General features: G+C 44.6%; 3 protein-coding genes across 3 annotated transcripts in view; 2 read left to right on the plus strand and 1 right to left on the minus strand.

Annotated features, from left to right (window-relative positions):
* CDC73 (cell division cycle 73) overlaps positions 1 to 2,250 on the minus strand; it is a gene marked incomplete at its 3' end in the record, with an annotated part of 141,014 nt that extends 138,764 nt beyond the window's left edge. The window contains exon 1 of the mRNA XM_080698369.1: positions 1,903 to 2,250. Coding sequence (XP_080554495.1) covers positions 1,903 to 2,033 — 131 coding nt within the window. The 5' untranslated portion in view covers positions 2,034 to 2,250. The remainder of the gene's footprint in view (positions 1 to 1,902) is intronic.
* A 5,614-nt stretch (positions 2,251 to 7,864) lies between these two features.
* Positions 7,865 to 8,089, plus strand: LOC308265451 (small nuclear ribonucleoprotein G-like; the record flags this gene model as incomplete). The annotated part of the gene is made up of 1 exon (XM_080699171.1): positions 7,865 to 8,089. One exon carries the CDS (start codon positions 7,865 to 7,867, stop codon positions 8,087 to 8,089), a length of 225 nt encoding a protein of 74 aa, XP_080555297.1.
* An 8,442-nt stretch (positions 8,090 to 16,531) lies between these two features.
* Positions 16,532 to 25,435, plus strand: GLRX2 (glutaredoxin 2; the record flags this gene model as incomplete). Its single annotated transcript, XM_080699426.1, has 4 exons — positions 16,532 to 16,650; positions 19,446 to 19,509; positions 23,206 to 23,382; positions 25,301 to 25,435. 4 exons carry the CDS (start codon positions 16,532 to 16,534, stop codon positions 25,433 to 25,435), a joined length of 495 nt encoding a protein of 164 aa, XP_080555552.1.

The raw sequence follows: 25,435 nt of genomic DNA on the forward strand, positions 1-25,435 counted from the left end.
TTTTGAAACAGGCTCTCACTAAGTTGCAGAGTGCCTCACCAAGTAGCTGAGGCTGTCCGCGAACCACACACCAGATCCTCGGGTCTCAGCCTCCCCAATGCGAGGATTACAAGCGGCACATCTTCCATTCAGATTAACTCTTTTAAGGCAGGATCTAGGGTCTGAGGAATTTTTTATTTTTGTTTCTTTGATTAAACTGCCCTACACTTTGAGTATTCTTTAATCACTTTTTAAAGAAAAATATCCACTAGGGAACCAGTCAAAGCCAGGTGTGATGGCACATCCCAGTACTTGGGAGGCTAAGGCAGGACTACCACCAGGTCCATGGCCAGCCTCGGTAACTTAGTGAGACCCTACTTCAAAAATGAAAAATAAAATAGGGCTAGTGTGTAGCTCAAGGGTAGAACACGTTTAGGTTCAATCCTCAGTACCACAAAAATCCAATCAAATATTATTCTGTCCCTGCAATCTTTTTAAAAGAATAAGCCAGGTGTCATGGCTTATAACCCCAGTACTTGGGATTATTCTGTCCTCATAATCTTTTTAAAAGAAAAAGCCAGGCATGGTGCTTATAACCCAAGTACTTGGGAGGTCGAGACAGGAGGACCACAGATTCATGGTCAGCCTCAGCTGCTTAGTGAGGAACTCTACAACTTAGTGAGACCCTGTTTGAAAATAAAGCTGGTCGTGGTGGTGCATGCTTGTAATTTGAGTACTTGGGAGGTTGAGACAGGAGGATCAGAGGTTGGTGGACAGCCTCAGCTACTTACTGAGGCCCTTCACAACTCAATGAGACCCTGTTTCTAAATAAAGAATAAAAAAGAGGGCTAGGGGTGTATCTCAGAGGTAGAATTCCCCTGGGCTCAATATGCAGTACCGCAAAAAACTAAAATAAAATAAAACACAGGAAACAGAATCATCTAATCAACATTTCATAAAGCTAATTAAAGGCAAAAGAAAAATCCTAAAATATTCCAATTTTTCGCTGATTCTTCGCAAAGTTCATTCCACTCAAACAAAATGAATAGGAGAGTTCTGGCCCAAGGTTCTAATCATCCACATAAGGCATCCATGACAGTGACATCATTAACGACACCCCAAATGATTATTACACCTATCTCCAGATATTTTCCTGAACGCCCTCAATTCACTAAACCACACACATGGATCAACACTCCAAAAACTATTTCTCTCTAAAACACACTTCCGAAAATCACACACCATTAATTTCTTAGATCTGTAAAGCTCGTTTCCTTTTCACCAGTAACTTTCTCGCTGAGAAAACTGTTTTTATTTTTTACCTTTAACGCTGATTTTGATGATTCTTCCAAAGTCACCAAATCTCTCACTCTTGCTTCACAAAATATACCCCCCCGCCCACTCCCCCCCCCCTCTCTCTCCTGGAGAAATAACACCCTCCCCAATTACTAGAGGAGAAGGAATTGATCGGGAACTGCAAAGAGCCAGCGGAGACAGTTACAGCACATGGCAGCTTCTCCGAATATTTTAAGAACAAAAAGAGCCGTCCCCGGGCGTGCGCCTCGCGCACCTCCGTCCAGGTGTACTCGTGCACCGGCCCTCCGCCCAGCTGCCACTCGGTACACACCGGTAAAATCAAACAGGTAAAGTCAGAAACTCCCACGGTCCCTTTCCCTCCGGCTTCTCCCGGATTTAAAGGGATGGACCGCTCCAGACCCAGTCCCACCCCTTCCCTCCGCACCCGAAAAGTGCAACTTCTGCAGGGGAGAGAAAACTTTTTCCCGAAGCACCCGGGGTTTTTCTTTTTCTTTTTTCTCCCCCCCCCCATCCCCAGGGGAAACCGGGGGAGGGGTTCGGAAAGAGGTCGCCTGGGGGCGCCAACTCTGCCCAGCCACCCCGAGGCCGAGGCCAGGCCGGACCTACCCCCAAACTACATAGTTGGTCTTCACGTTCTTGGGCCAGGAGAACTCCCCGAAGATCACTTCGTCTCCCTTCACCACGATCTCCTTCTTCTGGATGTTGTACTGTCGCAGGACGCTGAGCACGTCCGCCATCTTCGCCCCCCTCGCCGCCGCCGGCCCCGGGCGCCGCCGCCGCGCTGCCTCCCGCTTCCCCGGCCGCCCTCGCCCTCTTCCGCCGCCGCCGCCGCCGCCGCCGCCGCCGCCGCGCACCCGCAGCGGCAGCACCAACAGCCGTCCTCGCCCACGACAGCAGCCGCGGCAGGAGGCTCCGAGGCCGCCAAGGACCCCGCGCTGCAAGGCGAGGCCCCGCCGCCGGCTGCCCGCGGAGAACGCCTGACTGCGCGCCGCCGCCGCGCCGCCAGAGGCCGCCGCCAGGGGGAGCCGCGGCCGCCCGGGAGAGTGGCCCCCTCCCAGAGTGCCCCGCGGCCCCGGCCGACTCCCAGCAACGCGGGGCGCGCAGGGACGCGGCGCCCACGCACGGCGCGCGCACCCGGGGGACGCGGCCCGACGCGCGCGCGCGCCCGGGGCTCGGCGGAAACAGGTGCGCGCGCACCTGCGGGGCGGGCTGGTTTGCGGCGCTCTAGAATTGTCCTGCCAGCTCGGTTCGACCCACTCCTAGGGAAAGGCTCTAGGTCTTGGTGCTCTGGTGAGCCCCTTTAGAAGGAAGGGGCTTTGGGGCTGGGAGAGGGTCTAGGTCTTGGGCTTTGATTTTTATGGGGGGGAGAGGGGTGGAATTTCAAAGCCGAAAAAATTGAGTTTGGCAAAGAACGGTTGGGGCACCGCTGCTCCTTAGCGGCGACTTGACCTCCTAGCATCCTTCGCTTAATGGGGAAAATGAGGCTAGCGTGAGAATAAGGAGAATGCGTCTAGTAAGTTGACGAAATATCATAAATATTGTATCTTCCCGCCCCTTTCCTTGGAGGTTAACGTTTACCATCCCAGCCCCTTCGCCCAGCCAATCGCAAACCAGTAAAAATGGCTCCGACTTGTTCATGGGAAAGCGCCTCTGATGGAAACCCCAAACTGAACGAATGAGAACACTTCTGGTCTACTCAATTTGTATTTATTTCCTGGTGGGGTTGAGGATAAAGTCAAGGGTATTTTACCTCCGAGCTACACACCAGTCCTTTTTTTTTTTTTTTCCCTCCTTTTGCGGTACTGGGGATGGAACCCTGGGGCATCCTACCATCGAGCTACACCCCTAGTCCTATTTTTTATTTTTACTTTGAAATAGGGTCTCACTGAGTTGTAAAGAACCTCACTAAGTAGCTGAGGCTATCCGCAAACCGCGATCCTCCTGTCTCAGCCTTCCAAATGCTGGGATTACAAGCGTGTGCCACCATGCCTGGCTCCTATTTTATTTTTTATTTGAAAACGGGGTCTCGCTAAATTTGGTGAAAGCCTTGCTATATTGCTGAGGTTGGCCTCGAACCTGAGATCATCCTGTTTCAGCCTCCCACGTACTAGGATTACAGACAGGCGCCACCACACTCCGCTCAATCTACTCAATATTTAAAATGGCATTGAGAAACTCAGTGTTTTCCTTGAGGTGCTGGGAACATTAAAATAAAATCAGTAGACCATTGCCTGTGTACCTTAACCAAATATGTCCCGTGTGTCTTACATTTTCTTTAATCACATTAGAAGGGTTCTCAAAGCTGGGCGTGGTGGCACACATTTGTAATCTCAGTACTTAGGAGGTTGAGACAGAGTCACAGGCTCGCTGCCAGCCTCAGCTACTGAGTGAGGCTGAAAGGCTCCATTTAGAAGAAAGATCATAAGCCCCTAACAGTCAGCTAATAGTTAAAACAGCCAGCTAATAGTTAAAAAGAAAAGTATGTTTTACTGCAGCTTGCAGCTTAAGAAGCATAGCTTAAGAATGAGAAATATGCAATAAGCCCACCCTGTTCCAGGAACGTACCTAGCATCTTATCTATACTGACCGGGTCAGCGCGCCCTGTGCCGGGAACCTGCTGACTACACCTGGTATCTTATCTAACACTTGACTACAGAATATACTTTTTCAAATGATTCTGTACTATTTTGTAAATGCATGTAACTTGGCCCAAACCCCCCTAACTGGTGGTCTTTTCCCTATATATACCCTCACTTTCAGTTTTTTGGGGCCGAACTCCTCTGCTCTTAAGTGAGATACGAGTCGGCCCCAGTGCACTGGCTCCTTAATAAATCTTTACCTTTTGCTCATTGCATCAAGGAATATAAAGTCTCTCGTGTGTTCTTGACGTCGCTTATCCCGAGGCTGATTGAGGGTCTCCCCTCAGCGGGGGTCTTTCAAGGCCCTCTGCAATTTAGTGAGAACCTGTTTCAAAATGAAGAATAAAGCCTGGCGTGGTGGCGCACGCTTGTAATCCCCGCACTTGGGAGGAAGAGACAGGAGGATCACGCAGGTTCGAAGCCAGCCTCTCTGGCTTAAGAGACCCTGTTTTCAAATAAAAAAACATAAAATAGGTCTGGGAGTGTAGCCCGGAGGTAGAAGGGTTTCCGTTTCCAGGAACCCCAGTACCACCAAAAATAATAATAATAACGAATAAAAATATAGGGCTGGAGGTGTAGCTCAGAAGTAGAATGCCCTGGCCATTCCCAGTTCTGGGTTCAGTTCCCAGTACTGCAAAGAAGAGGAGGAGGAGGAGGAGGACGACGACGACGACGACAACGACGACTCTGTGATTTACATAACCAAATTATCTGATTTGCTTTGGAAAAAATCAATATTTTACGTGCAGAAAAAGTTGCTACAAAAAATGTGGTTCATTTCCTATACCGCATGTTCCAATTCTGCAATATGTGGCTTTAGAGATAATTTGTGTTCCATGAATTATCTCACTCCTGTGATATTCCTGAACCTCACACCAAATATATATATATATATATATATAATAAAAAAGTGACTTCTTTTGTCCATCCCACACACTCTCTAGTCATACCTGCATCTAAGTACCCAGTATTTCTTGGCTTCTCTTACCAGTTTATTTGCCATCCTACACAATGCTAAAGAACTATAGCATGTGGTGTCACACTACTGGAGAGGTTGAGACAGGATTGCATGTTCGAGGTCAGCACTTAGTCATTTGGCAAGACTTTATTTCAAAATAAAGAGGTAAATAGGGCTGGAGGTGTAGCTCAGCAGCGTGCCCCTGAGTTCAATCCCTAGTACCACATTAAGCCTTTAGATCATAGTATCATATAACATAGTACTAGCTCAGCACAGCAGCACATGATTATAATCTTAGAACTTGGGAGGCTGAGACAGGATCAAGGCCAACATCAACAACTTAGTGAGGTCCTGATTCAAAATTTTAAATAAATAAATAAATAAAGACCTGTGAGTGGTGCTGCCTGCCCGTAATCTCAGTATTTGGGAGGCTGAGACAGCAGGATCACAGGTTTAAGGACAGTCTCAGCAAGTAGTGAGACCCATCAACCTAGGGAGCCCCTGTTTCAAAATAAAACAGGGTGGGGTGTAAGCTAGGAGGTAGAGTGCCCCTGGATTCAATCCCCAGTACCAAAATAAGAAAACAAATATGGGTTGGAGTGTAGCTCTGAGGTACAATGCCCCTAGGGTCCATCCCCAGTACAAAAAAATAAATAACTGTAGACCTGTGGTATACTAATGCCAAGCACGTAATAGGATGTGCTTTGGATGGAGGCGCCTAGGAAGGGGTAAAGTAATAAGTAAATGGGTGAATTCAAAATAGTCAAGGTTTCATAAGGAATTAAAATACTCAACTATAGTCACCCCAAATGATACTTAATTATATTTGGGTTTTTTGTTGTTGTTTTGTTTTGTTTTGCGGGTCTGGGGATGGAACCCAGAGGCATTCGACCTCCAAGCTAAACCTCCTGCCCTATTTTTATTCTTTATTTTGAAACAGGGTCTCACTAAGTTACAAGTCCTCACTATATAGCTGAGGCTGTCCGCGAACTGCAATCCTCTGGTCTCAGCCTCCCGAATGCTGGGATTACAAGCGTGCGCCACCAGGCCCAGCTCTTAATTATATTTTGCACAAAAATTTCCAAGCAGTCTCCTTAAAATTACCCCATTAAAGGTGGTTTGGTGAAGAATCTAAAGGTACAGTTTAAGACAATATTAGTAATGGAGCTGAAAACTTAGAAAATTAATTAGAAGAAATTAGAAAAAATAATCTTATTTCTTTATCTTGCACAAAAGCTGTCCACTCCTCTAGTTATGAACCCCCAGAGAATCCCATCTATTTTCCTCAGAATGGATGCCCAGCAATTAGAAACTACCATGTGATTTAGATGAAAATCATGAATCCAGGATCATCACCTTGGAGTTTTACAACCAACTCAACTGTGAACGTACCTTATAATGTCCTTTCTATCACAGCCCAAGGGTAGTTTTATTCTGGTACCTTGTCCAAATGGCCAAAATCCCTGGGTTTTAGATCATACAAGATATGTTTAAAAGTCAGTCAGTAAGGGAAACATGAGAAGGAGGAGGGGGGAGGAAATGGGGTGGGAATTGGATAATTGGGTGATGTGTGCCTGTATGCCTTTACCATCTTGTACTCCATTAAGATGTATGACTACGATGCAATAATAAAAAATTTAAAAATAAATAAATGCAAGGTTTCAAAAAAAGATGTTTAGATAGGTATTTTGGAAATGCGGCTTGAGCCTGGAAATTCTAAAGATAAACATTTCTTAAAGTATTTGTGGGCAAGCCGGGCGTAGTGGCGCACGCTTGTAATCCTTGCGCTTTGGGAGGCTGAGACAGGAGGATGGCACAGGTTCGAAGCCAGCCTCGGCAGCTTAGTGAGACCCTGTTTCCAAATAAAATATAAAATAGGTCTGGGAGTATAGCCCGGAGGTAGAAAGCCTCTGGGTTCCACCCCTAGTACCACCAAAAAAAAAAAAAAAGTATTTGTGGGCATTAGCCTTTAATTAGGACAGAATTTAGGGTTTGAAGCAGGGCGGGTGGCACATGCCTGTCATCCCAGTACTTGGGAGACAGAGACAGGAGGATTGCAGAATTAAAACCGGTCTCAGTAATTTAATGAGACTCTCAGCAACCTAGAAAGACTCTATTTGAAAATAAAAAATAAAGAGAGCTGAGAGTATGGCTCAGAGATAGAATGCACCGAGTTCAATACTCAGTGTGGAAGAAAGAAAGGGAGGGAGTAAAAAGAAGGGAAGGACTTAGAATTTAAAGTAAAATTTTCAAATACATGGATGAGAGGAGGCTGTTAACTTATGAACAAATTATCGATGGGTCCCAGGAGGGGTAGATCCTATTGCCTTTAAGGATAATATAAATGTAAGAGCCCATAATAGCTGGCTTTTCTGAGAGCTTTGATAATTTTAGTTTTAAGTGTGTGGAAGAGAAGGGAGTGTACTTGTAGATCTGCAGCAAGGAATGACTCAGGCCATTTAGAGAATAAACCTCTAGAACTGTGAGAAATAAATTTCTTTATAAATTATCTGAGCCAGGCGTGGTGGAGCACGCTTGTAATCCCCGCGCTTGGGAGGCGGAGACAAGAGGATCGCGCAGGTTTGAAGCCAGCCTCACTGGCTTAGAAGACCCTGTTTCCAAATAAAATATAAAATAGGTGTGGGAGTGTAGTCTGGAGGTAGAAGGGCTTCCAGGAACCCCATAATCCATAACAGAATACTGTTTGTAGCAATGCAAAATGGACGAAGACACTGTTGCTACATTTTGTATGTTGTTATGTTTTTATATGAGAACCATTCAAATGCAATATCGGAGACATTAATAAATGAGTTATTTTCTCCCTTTGATACTATTGGTTCTGCCCTCTCTCTTCAGACATTTTCCCTGCATCATTATACTCATATTTTTTTAAGATTCCCAGAAAGAACAAGAGACACACTTTAAGGAAAAGAAAAAACATTTTTAAGAATTCTGTTGAAAGATTACAAAGATGAGCAAAGCTCATCCTCCCGAGCTGAAAAACTTTATGGACAAGAAGTTGTCATTGAAACTAAATGGTGGCAGGCATGTCCAAGGAATATTACGGGGCTTGGATCCCCTGATGAATCTTGCGATGGATGAATGCGTGGAGATGGCAACCAGTGGGCAACAGAACAATACTGGAATGGTGGTAATACGAGGAAATAGTATCAACATGTTAGGAGCCTTGGAATGAGTATAATAATGGCTGTTGAACAGAAATCCACATCCTCTCTCTAAAGGGCCTCTTTTTTTGTTTGTTTGTTTGTTGTTTGTGGTACTGGGGGTAGAACCCAGGGGCTTTCTACCTCCGGGCTATATTCCCAGACCTACTTTATACTTTATCTGGAAACAGGGTCTCACTAAGTTGCTGAGAGCCTCACTAAGTAGCTGAGGCTGGCTTCGAACCCCTGTGATCCTCCTGTCTCAGCCTCCCAAGCGCGGGGATTACAAGGGTGCGCCACCACGCCTGGCCAAAGGGCCTCTTTTACTGACACAAAAATTGGGTTGTGTACATTTTCATATGAAACTTTTTGTTAAATAAACTTTTGTATTAGTGAAAGGAAGGAAGGAAGGAAGGAAGGAAGGAAGGAAGGAAGGAAGGAAGGAAGGAAGGTAGATAGATTACACTTAGTCAGGTATAGTGGCACACACCTGTAATCCCAGTACTTTGGGACAGAAGGCAAAGCCAGCCTTAGCAACTTAATGAGATGCTTAGCAACTTAGTGAGACCCTGTTTCCAAATAAAAAATAAAATAGGACCTGGGTGTAGGTTCAGAATAGAATGTCCCAAGTTCAATCTCTAGCATCACCAAGAAAAAAAAAAAATTGCCCTCAAAAGCATTGAGCCGGGCGTGGTGGCTCATGCTTGTAATCCTAGTACTTGGGAGTCTGAGACAGGAGGATCACGGTTCACAGACAGCCTCAGCTACTTAGTAAGGCCCTCTGCAACTTAATAAAATCATATTTCAAAACAAAGATTAAAATATAGGGCTTAAGGTATAGCTCTAAGGTAGAATGCCCCTGGGTTCTATCCCCAGTAAAACACACACACACACACACACACACACACACACACACACACACACTAAATTTTTTTAGTGATTATATTCACTAGTAAAGTATAGAATATAGTTATTACCCTCATTCTTACCTTTTAATTATAACAAAAATAAACAAAAATAGAGGTTTGGTAATGGAAACCTGGGATGTTTTACTCCAAGCCACATCCCCAGGCCTTTTTACTTTGAGTCAGGGTCTTGCAAAGTTGCTGAGGGTCATGCTAAGTTGCTGAGCCTGGCATTGAACCTATGATCCTCCTGTGTTTGCCTCTAGCTTCACACTCCTTTTTTTTGGGGGGGGGGTCTGGGATGGAACTCAGGGGCATTCGACCTCCGAGCTACACCTCCTGCCCTATTTTTTGTTCTTTATTTTGAAACCGGGTCTCACTCAGTTGGTGAGGGTCTCATTAAGTAGCTGAGGCTGTCCGTGAACTGTGATCCTCCTGTCTCAGCCTCCTTGTGAGTGAGTGAGTGTGTGTGTGTGTGTGTGTGTGTGTGTGTGTGTGTGTGTAGTGCTGGGGATTGATCCCAGGAGCATTCTACCTCTGAGCTACACTCCTAGCCCTATTTTTATTTTTATATTTGGAAACCGAGCCTCACTAAGTTGTAAGGAACCTCACGGAAGCTGGGTGTGATGGCTCAGGCTTGTAATCCCAGTGCTTGGGAGGCTGAGACAGGAGGATTCGGGTTCAAGGCCAGCCTCAGCAACTTCGGTTTAGCTTCGCACTCTTAACAAAAGAAAATAAGATAGGGCAAAGAAAGCATCACTGACCTCTGTAGAGATGGAAAGACAAAAACATCAAAATTCATGAGTTAGGAAACAAATCTACAGTGGCCTACTGTTTGTTCAACATCAGTATAACACTCTGAGCTATTAATTTGTCTAGTGCAAGGGTTATAGACCACCTGAGATCTTTAAAATAATAATTTGCTCATACTTCAAAAGAAAATATATTTTCTGGTCTTGTCATTCCAAGTTTATTGACCCAGAGACTTAAGAAAATATATTTTGTGAATATAAAAATGATATATAAGAGCCAGGCATGATGGCACACGCTTGAGGGTCGTGGTTCTCCGACAGCCTCAGCCAGTTAGTGAGGCCCTTTGCAACTCAGTGAGACCCTGTTTCAAAATAAAGAATAGAAAACAGAGCAGGGGGTGTAGCTCGGAGGTCGAATGCCCCTAGGTTCCATCCCCTGACCCGCAAAAAAGATACAATACAATAAAATAAATAAATAAATAAATAAATAAATAAATAAATAAAAAAGACTAGCCGGGCATGGTGGCGTATGCTTGTAATCCCACTATTCGGGAGGCTGAGATAGGAGGATCGCTGTTCGAGGACAGCCTCAGCAACTCAGTGAGACCCTGTTTCAAAATAAAGAATAAAAACTAGGGCTGGGGTATAGCTTGGGGGCACAGTGTCCCTGGGTTCCATCCCCAGACCAAAAAAAAAAAAAGAAAAGATATATAAAGAAAGAAGTAGTACTTGGAGGAATATAAAAGCCTTAGAAGTAAATCTGTTATTGATAGCATACTATTACTTCAGAAAATTGAAATGGTAAAGTCATTACCAGCCGGGCGTGGTGTCGCACGCTTGTAATCCCCGCGCTTGGGAGGCTGAGACAGGAGGATCGCGCTGGTTCGGAGCCAGCCTCGCTGGCTTAAGAGACCCTGTTTCCACATAAAGTTAAAAAATAGGTCTGGGAGTGTAGCCCGTGGAAGTGTAGCCCGGAGGTAGAAGGGCTTCCAGGAACCCCAGTACCACCAAAAAAAAAAAAAAAAAAAAAAGTCATTACCTTCTTTTTTTTTTTTTTGGTGGTACTGGGGGTGGAGCCCAGAGGCTTTCTACCTCCGGGCTATACTCCCAGACCTTTTTTATATTTTATTTGGAAACAGGGTCTCACTAAGTTGCTGAAAGCCTCACTAAGTAGCTGAGGCTGTCTTTGAACCCGTGCGATCCTCCTGTCTCAGCCAGCCAAGCGCGGGGATTACAAGCGTGCGCACCACGCCCGGCTAAGTCATTACCTTCTTTAACAGCGGTTTTCCTTATCTATGACATCTCTCATCTCTTTTTTAAGTACACCAGAAGTCAGTTATGGTGGCATACACTTGTAATCCCAGTACTTTGGAGGCTGAGACAGGAGGATTGCAGGTTCAAAGCTAGTACAGGGTAATTTATCAAGATCCTGTGTCAAAATAAAAAATAAAAGGGCTGTGGTGTGGCTGAGAGGTAGAATGTCCCTGAGTTTGATCCCCAGAACTCCCAGTACCATAAAAAAAAGGCATACCAGGGAATACTTTAAGAATTTCCTATGCCCGATTCTATGTTAAAGATATTTAAAAAAAAAAAAACATTCTCTGTCTCCCTTTTCCTTATTTTCAGGACTCAGAACATGTAAATATCTTTATTTAGTGGTTGTGCATGGTGGTAATCCCAGTGGTTGGGAAGCTGAGACAGGAGGACCACAGATAGGAGGACAGCCTCAGCAACTTGTGAAGCCCTGTGCAACCTAGTGAACCCCTGTTTCAAAATAAAAAATAAAATAGGCTGAGCATGGTGGCATACTTGGGAGGTTGAGACAAAAGGATAGCAGGTTTGAGGGCAGCCTCAGCAAATAGTGAGCCTCTCATCGACCTAGTGAGCCCCTGTTTTAAAATAAAGAATAAAAAACAAGGCTGTGGGTGTAGTTCAGAGGTAGAATGCCCCTGGGTTCAATCTTTAGTCACACACACACACACACACACACACACACACACACACACACACACAATTAAAGTAAAGAAATAAAGAATAAAATAGGGCTGGGATACAGCTTGGAGGAAGAATGATTCTAGGTTCAATCCCCAGTACTGCAAAAATGAAAATAAATATCTTTGTTTTGATGCTTTAAAAATTATGAATAGTTGCCGGGAGTGGCGGCGCACGCTTGTATTCCCAGCATTCAAGAGGCTGAGACCAGAGGATCACAGTTCGTGATAGCCTCAGCTACTTAGTGAGGCTGTCCACAACTTAGTGCGACTCTGTTTCAAAGTAGAGAATAAAAAATAGGGCAGGGGGTGTAGCTCGGAGGTTGAATGCCCCTGGGTTTCATCCCCAGACCTGCAAAAAAAATAGTAAAAAAAAAATTCTGAATAAATTCTTAAACAACCCTTTCTTTCTTACTATGCTCACAGATATTCTAATCTGCCTAAGAAACATATTCAATCTTTTTTTTTTTTTTTTTTTTTTGCGGGTCTGGGGATGGAACCCAGGGGAATTCGACCTCTGAGCTATACCCCCTGCCCCACTTTTTTTTTTTAATTCTTTATTTTGAAACCAGGTCTCACTGAGTTTCAGAGGGCCTCACTAAGTAGCTGAGGCTGTCTGTGAACCCCAATCCTCTGGTCTCAGCCTCCCGAATGCTCGGATTACAAGTGTGTGCCACCATGCACAGCAACTCATTTTATTTTTGAGTTAGGAATCTGAACCATGCACCTTCTTGATTATGAGAACTTGGAATAACCTCTGAGACGTCCATTTTTATGGCTTTTATCCTCTGGTTTCTATAAAAAACCAAATAGGTCCTGAGGTATAATAAAAATGCAGTATATATTTGGTTTTTGCTTTAGGTTTGGTTCCAAGCACAGAGCTCCTAAAACCCTTGAAATTTCCTGAGTGATAGAATATCTTATGTTAGTCATGACACCCCCCCCCTTTGCATTATACCTGAGTTTATGCTAATCAGGTGATTAAAAGTAGACCCTACGTAGTGAATTTTAAGGTAGAAGCTGGCCATATTTAGTGGGTTGGACCTTTCAACTCACCACCCCAACGTGGGCACTGGAAGTTGAATTCAATCACCAATGGGCAATGACTTAATCAATTATGCCTGTATAATAAAAGGTGTTTTATGCATCTTTATGAACTGTGACTTTTAATACCATATTCAAAAAAATTGCAGAGATAAGTGATGGGCAGAAACCATGTCTGTTTCTTGCATGTGGAACAGTGACTAACATGGTAAGTGTTTGTAAAACAAACAGAGAAGATGAGTATAATGCAGAATCCACAGATTTTAACAAAATACCCAGGACTTCCATGAAACATAAGGCCTTCCCTGGGGTGTTTCGTATTCTGTGGCTTCACTGCGTTGAGCAAGTGCTTCCTCCCAATCCCCAAACATTCCGGTCAAATCCCTGGAACCTGTGTTACCTTCTTTGGAAAACTGAGTTTTTGCAGATGTAATCTAGTTAAGGATTTCAAGATGAGAACATTCCCATTCTCATACCAAAGGGCGGGGGACAGGGGCATAGAAAGAAGGAGTGGGGCTTAAGCAAGGCTGCAACCCAGCAGGGCAAATATCAAATCCTAAAGCTCCGTGTCCAGCAGGCAGGGCAGGTGGTGGCAAGATTTGGGTCCCAAAGGACTTGGGCAGTCTTGCCCCTGTGGCCTTGCTGGTTGCAGCCCACCTAGTCCCTCCCTTGGGGGGGGGGATTACTGGAAATTAAATCTACATTTTAGGCAAACACTCTACTACTGAACTATATCCCCAGCCCCTTTATATTTCAAGTCAGGGTCTCATTATGTTGTCTATCTGGCCTCCAACTTGCAATCCTCCTATCCCAGTCTCTGCTTATAACATTCTAAGAGTAGCTGGGAATACAGGTGTGTACCACTAGGCTAGGACAACTTTAGTATACATAAACGTTGTATAGTAACCACCACAATCAAATGAATTAACGTTCTCATCACTCTCAAATACCTTTTTTTTATTTTTTTGCGGGTCTGGGGATGGAACCCAGGGGCATTCGACCTTCGAGCTATACCCCCTGCCCTATTTTTTATTCTTTATTTTGAAACCGAGTCTCACTGAGTTGCAGAGGGCCTCACTAAGTAGTGAACCGCGATCCTCTGGTCTCAGCCTCATGTCAATCAGCCTCCCGAATGCTGGGATTACAAGCCTGCGCCCCCACACCCGGCTTCAGTTACCTCTTTAATTGTGTGGTACTAGGGAAGGAACCCAGGACTTTCTACCCCCGAGCTACACTCCCAGACCTATCTTATATTTTATTTGGAAAAAGGGTCTCACTAAGTTGCTGAGAGCCTTACTACGTAGCTGAGGCTGGCTTCGAACCTGCACAATCCTTCTGTCTCAGCCTCCCAAATTCTGAGATTACAAGCGTGTGCCACCATGCCCTGGCTCCCTACCTTTTTCTTTTTGTGGTGAGAACACATGATATACCCTTAGCCAATTTCAAGTGTACAATATCATATTGTCTCAACATAATGTTGTACATTAGATCATTAGAACTTATTTATCTTGCAAAACTTGTTAGAAAAAAAATTTTTTTTTGTATTGGGGATGGAACCCAGGGACATTCTAAATCTGAATTATACCTCCAGCCTTATTAATTTATTCTTTATTTTGAAACAGGGTCTCACTAAGTTGTGGAGGGCCTCACTAAGTAGCTGAGGCTGTCTGCTAACCGAGATCCTCCTGTCTCAGCCTCCCAAATGCTGGGATTACAAGCATGTGCCACCACGCTTGGCTTTAGAAATAGGTTTTAGAAGAGGTGCAAACAAAAACTCATGAAATCAAAAGTTACTTGACAAGGCAATTTACTTCTGTGCAGAAGGGTGCAATAAAATTTGTACAGCCAGCACACTGGGTGGGCAGTCTGCTCACGTGTGTGTGTGTGTGTGTGTGTGTGTGTGTGTGTGTGTGTGTGTGTGTTACTGGGAATTGAACCCAGGGGTATTCTGCCTTCAAGCTATATCTCAGCCCTATTTCTTTCTTTCCTTTTTTCTTTTTCCTTCCTTTCTTTTCTTTCTCTCTCTCCTTTCTTTCTCTCTCTTTCTTGGTACTGAGGCTGGAACCCAGGGGTATTCTACCTTCGAGCTATACCCCTATCCCCGATTTTTTATTCTTTATTTTGAAACAGAGTCTCACTGAGTTGCAAAAGGCCTCACTACATAGTTGAGGCTGTTCACGAACCACGTTCCTCCTGGCTCAGCCTCCCAAACGCTGGGATTACAAGCGTGCACCACCACACCCAGCTTTATTCTTTATTTTGAAACAGGGTCTTGCTAGACCCTGTGAAGGGCCTAAGTAGCCTCCGCGTGCCTGTCGTCCTTTATGAGCTTCCCAGCCCCTCAAAGCGACCAGGGTGGGGCGCCCACGCATCCTTGAGCTCAGCAGGTGAGCAGGCGCTGGGCGGGCACGGGTGATGCTGGCGGGCTGGGTTGTGAAGGGCCTCACTAAGTAGCTGTGAGCCTGTGATCCTCTGTCTCAGCCTCCCAAGCACTGGGATTACAAACATGCGCCACCACACCTGGCCAAACCTTAATTTTTAAACTAGGTGTTATAAAAAAAATACTTCACACTTTTGGAGGTATTTGTTTTTGCAACTAACTTTAATCCTCTTATGAAGTAATTAAGTACAGCCCATTTGAAAGTAGGAAGCTGGGTGTGGTGGCACTAGGAGGGTGGCAGGTTCCAGGGCAGCCTCAGCAAATACTTTCACCAACCTAGTGAGACCCTTTTTCAAGACAAAAATAAAGTAGGGTTAGGGTGTAGTTTGGAGGTAGACTGTCCCCGAGCTTAACACACACACACACACACACACACACACACACACACACACACACACACATTAAAATAAGAAAGTAGGGAAAGAATCGTCTAACAGTCCTAATTTTGTATCTAGGTAACATAAATCTTAAATTTAGTTAAAAAAGTAGGATCAAAAAGGTCTGGATTATTCTAATGATTGTTTAGAATTTTAGACACAGTACGTGATCTTGGACTTTAACAAATGCGTTTCATGTCCTCAGTAAATAAAAATAAAGGCGGACCCATGTGACTTTACATAGAGACTCACAAAGGTTTATTATTACCATCACCGGGTGGCTTAGACAACCGTGTCATCAGCAGTCCTCCCCATTTTGAAAGTCAGGAGGGCGCATCTATGGGCTATTTCTTTGGTTTTCTAGTGTCATTTTTATCTTGAACACACAGTCTTTGTTTCCTTTGGAAAGAACGTCCAAAAATTGGATTACTTTTTCAATTCTAAGCGCAAAACTCCACTATCGCCATGGTGCATCTGGATTCTCCATCGATGACCTAATCTTAAAGGCCACAATCGGGCTCTTCGTTCACCCACCCGGAAACCCGTCGGACAGGAAGTTGTGACTGTGCCTCCATCCTTATGGAAGCATCTCGGTCACCCTGATTCCATTTCGGACAGCTCTTCCTTCTCTAGCTCGTCAAAATGTGGGCCGCCGCCCCTCCTGGGCTGTTTCCGCGTGCCTGCGGTCCTTTATGAGCTTCCCAGCCCCTCAAAGCGACCGGGGTGGGGCGCGCACGCATCCTTGAGCTCAGCAGGTGAGCGGGCGCGGGCGGGCGCGGGTGATGCTGGCGGGCCGGGGACCATCGCGGGGACAGCGCTCCGGAGCGGCGGCGGCGCGGGCAGCCCGGCGGGGCGTGGCCACAGCGGGGCGGAGCCATGAAGGGGGCGTGGCCGGCCGCGGGGGGCGGGCTTTCGGGCGGCGCGCTCGCGGGTCCCTGCGCCCGCGGCAGCTCGGAGGTCTCAGCATGTTCTGGCGCTGCGCGGCTTCGGCGGGGTCGCGGCTGCTGCGAGGCGGGAGCGGCTCGGCGGGGCGGCCCGGCGGGGCGACTGGCGCGGGCAGAGCTGCCGGGACCGCGGCTTCGGGGTACGCGGGCGCGGGGGCCTCTCGGGGGTTCGGATCCTGCGGGCGGCCCAGTGTCTCTTCTCCGGAGGCCGAGTCCTAGCTAACCGGGGGGGGGGGGGGGGGGGACACCAGGAAGGGGCGGGGGGACACTGGTGCCCGCCGCGGTGGTATTGACTTTAGGATCCGAGACTTTAGATCCGAATATTTGAGCTGCATTCCTTTGGACCAACTTCCTGTGGGTTGTGGCTAAAACACTAGACGTCCCCATACACTGCAATTTCAGATAAACAACCAGTGAGTTTTAGTACAGATCTGTCCCATGTGTGGCACTGGGCATCCTGAAAAAGAAGGGTATTCGTTGTTTTTCAAAGTTAATCCGTGACTATTTTTGTTAAACCTAGGAACTCCACTGCAGCGTGACGATCCTGCAAAATGGCCCAGGCTTTGAATAGAGGGGCAGTGACGTTCACCACAGGTCGCCTCTGGCTAGAGCTGTGTCCACCCACGCCTGTGCACCCAGAATGGCACGCTCCTTGGGGCTTTAGTACCTTAGGCCCCGCCAGGGTGCATGCCTGTGTCCCTGGGCCTCGGAGTCTTTACCTGGCTAAATGATCTAGGAACTCTTACCATTTTTGCAAGACGCTAGGATCTCAAGATTAATTTTCCAGACCAAATTTTCCATTCATTTTCCAGCCAAAGCCCTTCTAAAAGCCCTAGTCCTGTGGTGTTTACTATTTGACAGGTTCTTGAGGTCGGGTGCTGTCTCTCTGGTATCTCTGAGGCATATAGTACTTTGCTACTTAGCATTCACTCCAGTAATGTGGCAGGATGATGCTTCATCAGAGTTGGAGGAAATGTTTTCTGTGCACTTTACTTTCTCTATAGAGGTCCCTTTTCTTAATAGCTAAAAACTCTTATGAAGCTCAACTCGAAATTGAAAGGGAAGAGTGCCTTCCAGAAATTAATTTGGCAGGGAAGGAGATAATATCAGAGTGCATCTCCTTGTTCTCCCACTGCCCAAGAAAACATTTCTCTTAGGAAAACCCTACTGGATCTCCTGCTTCCACAGTAAATGTAGCTGGGTGTGGCAGCACATACCTTTAATCCAGTATTTGGGAGGCTGAGACAGGAGGATCACAGGTTTGTCGCCAGCTTCACCAACTTAGCAAGGCCTTCTGAAACTTAGTGAGCCCCTGTTTCAAAATAAAAGATAAAAAGGGTTGGGGCTGTAGCTTGGAAGGAGAACACTCCAGTCTCTTCTTAGGTCCAGGCCAGCACCATCTAACCAACCTAATTTAGGCTTCACAGACTCAGCTAGCTTCTTTCTCAAAGCTGCCTCCTTCTCCCAAGTTACTTGCAGCTTCTTTCGCTCCCCAGGCCTATTCTGTTCCTGAAATAAGCTCCCAGACCTTTAATGATTTTAGTAGTCTCCTTGCTAATCTATTGGGAAGCCAGGAATAGTAGATGGTAAACACCGAGTAGTTATGTTAGCTGCAGTAGTTCCTGAGGGTGATGTTTGTCATGGCTTCCTTTTTTCTGAGTGTGCAGGTATTAATATGAAGAGCAGAGGCTCATCTACCAACCATACCATGTACCAGGACAAGCGATTTAAAGTGGGTTTACATAAAATAGGACTAAATTTTCCTACAATGCAACTTTTTTTTTTTTTTTTTTAAAAAAGGTTTTGCTTGGGACCTTTAAAAAGTGAAAATAAAGATGATAAAAATAGCTTACTTTTTACTTAATATTTCCATTTAAAATGCACTCAAAATAATGGAGTTTTGATCTGGAGGGAGAATTTTTTAAAATCAAAATTTGAGGTTCCCTAGGTGTGGTGGTGCACTACTGTGCTCTGTACTTGGGAGGGAGGCTGAGATGGTAGGTCACTGGTTTACTGCCAGCCTTAGCAACTTAGCTGGACCTCTGCAACTTAGCAAAACTCTGTTTCAAAATTAAAATAGGGGGCCTGGGGTGTAGCTGAGAAGTAGAATGCCCCTGGTGCCAATCCCTAGTACCACAAAATTTAAAAAAAATGAATTTCACAAATAATCATAAGGAGAGCATTAAATTGAGGCTGGATGTGGTGGTATGCACCTATAATCCCAGAACCTGCGAGGCTAAAACAGGTATTACAAGTTAAGGAACAGCCAGGCGTGGTACCAGGGCCAGGCTGAGTAACTTAGTGAAAACCGATTTCGAAACAAAAAATAAAAAGAACTGGGTATAGCTCAGTGGTAGATTGCCTCTGGGTTTGATTTTTAGTACTGCAGAAAAGAAAAAGGTTTTTTTTTTTTTTTTTTTTTTTTACTCTCAGTTCTAGAGGCAGTCTACTTCCAAGCTACTTCCCCTTTAATTTTTATTTTGTAACTGAGTCTCACTAGGTTGCTGAGTCTTGCTAAGTTTTTTTTTTTTTTTTTTTTTTTTCTGGGTCTGGAGATGGAACCCAGGGACATTCAACATCTGAGCTACACCCCCTGCCCTATTTTTAATTTTTTATTTTGAAACAGGGTCTCACTGAGTTGCAGAGGGCCTCACTAAGTAGCTGAGGCTGTCCGTGAACCGTGATCCTCTAGTCTCAGCCTCCCGAATGCTGAGATTACAAGCATGCGACACCATACCTGGCTCTCTTGCTAAGTTTTTGAGGCTGGTCTTGAACCTATGCTCCTCCTGTTTCAGCCTTTCAAGTACTGAGATTACAGGCATGTGCTGCCATACCCTGCTATTTCATATATTTGTACTTAAGGTTTTCTTCAAATGGAACTCATATAACAGATTGACATTCAATAATTTGCACTACCCTTTTAAATTTCTTTTAGGATGGGGAACAGCACATCGTCATCTTTGGGGAAGTCAGCAAGTAGTCCTGTGAACCAGATTCAAGTGAGTAATATAGGAGATATATGAAAAATTCTTTTTCTCTTCAAAAAAAATTATCTTATTCATTTAATATGATTATTCAGTGTCCAACCTGACATAGTCCAGCAAATGAGTTATTAATTTTTTTAAAATCTGCCCTGCAAATAATTCAAGTGAATTATTGATCCTATATCATTTTGGTAGTAAAAACTTATGACATTTATTATTTTTTTTGTATGGTACTATGAGTTGAATCCAAGGGTGATTTACTTCCAAGATACATCCCAGCCCTTTTATTTTGAAACAGGGTCTTGCTAGATTACTGAGAGTCTCACTATGTTGCTGGGGCTGCCTTCAAACCTGTGATCCTCCTGTTTCAATTTCCTAATACTGGGATTATAGGCGTGTGCTACTATACCCAGCAGGGAATTACCTCTTAAAATAAAATACGACACAGTGAAATACTGAGCAAGGATGGACTTCAGAGAAGATGGAAGAAGAGGTTTCCGTGAACCGTGGCACTGTCATCTCGTGCCCCAGCTCACACTGGCATCTCTTCACTAGTGGAGCCACTCCATGTCAGCACCCAGCAGACGCATCTGTGTCCCAGTGATTGTCTTTGTGGACTCGAACCTGCAGCAGCATAGTTCATGGAAGGAAGCACACTAGCTTTGATACCGTGAGGGGTTGGGTCAAATCCATGTGTAGCAAACTGCTCAACCTCACGTGTGTCAGCTGTAAAATGGATTCATTAATGCATTTCCCGTGTAGCTGGCCCTCCCTGAGATAGTTTTTTTTTTTTTTTCCCCCAGGACTGGGAATTGAACCCCGGGGCATTCTACCTCTGAGCTACACCCTCAGCCCCCCCCCCTTTTTTTTGGTGGTACTGGGGTTCCTGGAAACCCTTCTACCTCCAGGCTACCCTCCCAGACCTATTTTATGTTTTTTATTTGGAAACAGAGTCTCTTAAGCCAGCGAGGCTGGCTTCAAACCAGCGCGATCCTCTTGTCTCTGCCTCCCAAGTGCGGGGATTACAAGCGTGCGCCACCACGCCTGGCTCCCAGCCCTATTTTTTATTCTTTATTCTGAAACAGTTTCACTGAGTTGCAAAGGGCATCACTAAGTAGCTGAGGCTGTCTGCAAACTGCGATCCTCTGGTCTCAACCTCCCTAATGCTGGGATTACAAGCATGCGACACCACTCCCAGCCCTATTTTTTATTCTTCATTTTGAAACAGAGCCTCATTAAATTGCGGAGGGCCTCACTAAGTAGCTGAGGCTGGCGGTGAACCTGCAATTCTCCTATCTCAGCCTCCCAAGTGCTGGGATTACAAGCGTGTACATTCATGCTTATCTGAGATAGAATTTTATACTAAATGTTATGAGTAAAGCCGGGCATGGTGATGCACACTTGTCATACCAGTACTTTGGAGGCTGAGACAAAAAGATCGCAGTTCTTGGACAGCCTCTGCTACTTAGTGTGGCCCCCTGCAACTTAGTGAGACCTTGTTTCAAAATAAAGGACAAAATAAATAAATAAATAAATAAGGCTGGAAGTGTAGCTCAGAGGTAGATGCCCCTGGGTTTTATCCCCAATACCCCTATATATATATATATATATATATATATCACACACACACACACACACACACATATATAATGTAGATGTGTGTGTGCATATATATATGTAATATATATGTAATATATATGTAATATATATATATTGAGTAAGCAGAAATGAAAAAAAAAAAAAAGATCATCTTGCAGGCAGCCAGGCTATATAACTCAGCACTCTTCGGACGCCTAAGGGTGGGTATGACTTTTGAAGCATGTTGGGTATCATGCTTTCTGGTTTGGGGTTTGGGTCTTTGTCTTAAAGGTGCTGTTTATGACCCACCACGTAAGAACAATGTAGGCAGATGCCACTGCTAGTCCTGTCCATTCGGATTCTGCCGGGGTGCCAGAGCCATCTGTTCAAAAGCTTATGAAGAAGGAAACAAGGAACCAAAGACAACCTTCACAACCTGTGCAGATGCACAGCCACATCTCATGGTCATTGTGTTAAAGTCTTGGAGAATAGTTTTCAAATCGGGCTGGTGAAAGAATCATCTTGAAAGATTTGGGGAAAAACAAAAAAAGTGTTGTTGGGTATGGTGGTGCACGCTTGTAAATCCCAGTGTCTGGGAGGCTGAGACAGGAGGTTTGTGGTTCACGACCAGCCTCAGCTACTTAGTGAGGCCCTTTGCAACTCAGTGAGACCCTGTTTCAAAATAATAAGTCGGGCATGGTGGCGCACGGTTGTAATCCCAGAGCTCGGGAGGCTGAGACAGGAGGATCGTACAGGTTTGAAGCCAGCCTCAACCACTTAGTAAGGCTCTCAGCAACTTAGTGAGACCCTGTTTCCAATTAAATATAAAAATAGGTCTGGGAGTATAGCCCAGAGGTAGAAAGCCTCTGGGTTCCACCCCCAGTACCACCACAACCCAAAAAAAGAAAAACAGAATGAAAAATAGGGCTAGGGGTATAGCTCAGAAGTAAAACGTTCCTTGGTTCCATCCCGAGTACAGAGAGAGAGAGAGAGAGAGAGAGAGAGAGAGAGAGAGAGAGAGAGAGAGAAACTGACCTCTGCTTCAAACCTATTGAAATAGCATTTCTGGAAGTCATGGCGAAGAATATAAGCATACCTTATTAGTACAGTCCTGATGGCTTTTGCACTGTAATGATATATAGTAAGCTGGGTATGATGGAGCATGCCTGATATCCCAGTACTTGGGAGGCTGAGACAGGAGGATCATAGGATTGAAGCCAGGCTTGAAGCCAGCCTCAGCAACCTAGTGAGGCTGTCAACAACTTAGCAAGATCTTGTTGCAAAATAAAAAATAAATTATGGCTGGTGGTATAGCTTGGAGGTAGAATACCCCTTGTTTCAATCTCCAGCACCCCCCCACACACAAAGATACATAGGAATGAACAGAAGTAAAGGAGTACAATATTGTCTGTATGTGGGTTAGTGAAAGCCTTATGTTTTAAGGAAAAATCTCACATTACTTCTCACCACTTAAAGTCATTTGGAGCTTGATGGTGTACGCCTTTAATCCCAGTATTTCAGAGTCTGAGACAGGATTGCAGGATGGAAGCCAGCCTCAGCAACTTAGTAAGCCTGTTTCAAAATAAAAAATAAAATAGGTAGAAGGTCCCTGGGTTCAGTTCTCCAGTTCCACAAAATTAAGTAAGTTATTTAGAGGTAAAGAGTTGTTTCTGAACACCTCCTGAATAGAGCCAGATTTGCCTGGGCTGGCATCTAGCTTTCCCGCTTTTTACCTAAGGAGCCTGAGTTATTTATCTTCTTCTGTGCCTCATTTTCTTTATCAATAAAATAGTAGGAAATATATCCTGATTATAGTGAGGTTTAAATGACTTAGTAAAGTGTTGACAATTGTGTCTGGCACACAGAAGCGTTTGCCTTATATGAACTAGTTACCATTACTGTTATTAGTATTGCTACCATTCCATGTCAGGTACTTCCTGTTTATTACATTTTTGTTCTAACATTCCTTTGAAATGAATAATATCCTCGAGTCTAAAGACATGAAAGTAGATGATAGAAACCTTGTTTGATCCCCAAGTTGTGAGACTCCAAAATCCATGCCCTCTCCAGTGTTTCGTGATGTCTTTCTAAAAGGAAATGTCTAGAACTAAAACGATTCTTTTATTATTTCAGGAGACAATTTCTGATAATTGTGTGGTGATTTTCTCAAAAACATCCTGTTCTTACTGTACAATGGCGAAAAAGCTTTTCCATGACATGAATGTGAATTACAAAGTGGTGGAATTGGACATGCTTGAGTATGGGAGCCAGTTTCAAGATGCTCTTCATAAAATGACAGGCGACAGAACGGTGAGTATGCCCTCGACGGCCCCGTCCCGCAGGAGAAGTGGGGATCCACATCACCCACAGGCGAGACTGTGTCAAGAAAAGCGAGCCACACCTTCCCAGAGGACCTTATATGGATTAGCAGATGGCACACCTGGACACGATTTTTAGAATGAGCGGTGTTCATTTATCTTTTTTTTTATTTTTACCACATGCGCGTGTGCACTGGAATGGGTGGGCTACTGTTATTGTCCCAAGCACTTATCTATAGTTCTTTAAGGTCCTCTTGGAGCTGTTTGCAAGATGAAATTTGTGTGTGTGTGTGTGTGTGTGTTTGTGTGTGTGTGTGTGTGTATTGGAGGATTGAATTCAGGGGCTTTCTACCTTTGAGCTACATCCTCAGTCCTACTTTTTATTTATTTGGAAACAGGGTTTCACTAAGTTGCACAGGGCCTCACCAAGGACCTGAGGCTGGCCGAGATCCTCCTGTCTCAGCCTCCCAAGTACTGGGATTACAAGCGTGTGCCGCCATGCCCGGCTTTCTTCCTCTATTTGGATCAGTCTTTAGTTACGAGGAGCGCTTTAGTGTTTTAGGCTCTTTAAAAATTTCTAGGTTTTTAGCTGAGCGTGGTGGTGCATGCCTGTACTCACAGTACTTGGGAGGTTGAGACAGGAAGATGACATGTTCGAGGACAGCCTCAGCAAGTAGTGAGACTCTCATCAACCTAGTGAGAACCTGTTTCAAGATAAAAATAATCAAAATAGAGCTGGAAATGTAGCTCAGAAGTAGACTGCCCCTGGGTTTAATCCCTAGTACCAAAAATAAAATAAATGAACTTGTAAATCTTTTTCCATACTGTGCAAAATTGGAAAGAGATGGTGTTGCCACTTTCATCAGATATATGTGCAAGAAGAAGCTTATGGTGGACTCTTTTCTTTTAGTATACCTGGGTAAGAAAGTCCACTTAGCCGGGTGTGGTGGCGCACGCTTGTAATCCCCGCGCTTGGGAGGCTGAGACAGGAGGATTGTGCAGGTTCGAAGCCAGCCTCAGCTGCTTAGTGAGGCTCTCAGCAACTTAGTGAGACCCTGTTTCCAAAAAAAATATTTAAAAAATGGGTCTGGGAGTATAGCCCGAAGGTAAAAAGCCTCTGGGTTCCACCCCCAGCACCACCACCAAAAAAAAAAAGTCCACTTAAACACTGTTAATAGAGACTTCTTTATCTTTCAGATACCATAGTGATGAGAAGTAGTTTTATAGTCAGATTGTCTTAAATATGAATCTTATCTCTGTCACTTTCTATTATTGTGGTCGTGAGCACTTTCTTTCATCTCATTTTTCTGTAAAATCAGACTAAAAGAAGTTCCTAGAGTATAAACCTGTTTTTATTATTTATTTATTTATTTATTTATTTATTTATTTATTTATTTATTTATTTATTTATTTTTGGGTGGTACTGGAGGTAGAACCCAGAGGCTTTCTACCTCCGGGATATACTCCCAGACCTATTTTCTATTTTATTTGGGAACAGGCTCTCACCAAGTTGCTGAGAGCCTCACTGAGTAGCTGAGGCTGGCTCCGAACCTGTGCGATCCTCCTCCTGTCTCAGCCTCCCAAGCTCAGAGATTACAAGCATGTGCCAACTCGCCCGGCTTAAACATGTTTTTATGTGAAATGATTTTATACTTATTATTGGTACTGGAAACTGAACCCCATGGCATTCTACCTCCAATATACCTATTTTATTCTACCTCCTAACTCTATTTTATTTTTATTTTGAAACAGGATTTCACTAGATTGCTGAGAGTCTCATTACTTGCTGAGGCTGGCTTCGAACCTGCAATCCTCTTGTCTCAGGCTCTGTAGTACTGGGATTACAAGTACTTCAATTTTATACTTCTGATACTAAATTAGGCCTAATTTGTTTTTTGCTTATCTAACAGGTTCCACGAATATTTGTCAATGGAACTTTTATTGGAGGCGCAACTGACACTCACAGGCTTCATAAAGAAGGGAAACTGCTTCCGCTAGTTCATCAGTGTTATTTAAAGAAAAGTAAGAGGAAAGAATTTCAGTGA

The sequence above is a fragment of the Muscardinus avellanarius genome (genome assembly GCF_963383645.1).
Source record: "Muscardinus avellanarius genome assembly, chromosome: 7".
Classification (NCBI taxonomy): Eukaryota; Metazoa; Chordata; class Mammalia; order Rodentia; family Gliridae; genus Muscardinus; species Muscardinus avellanarius.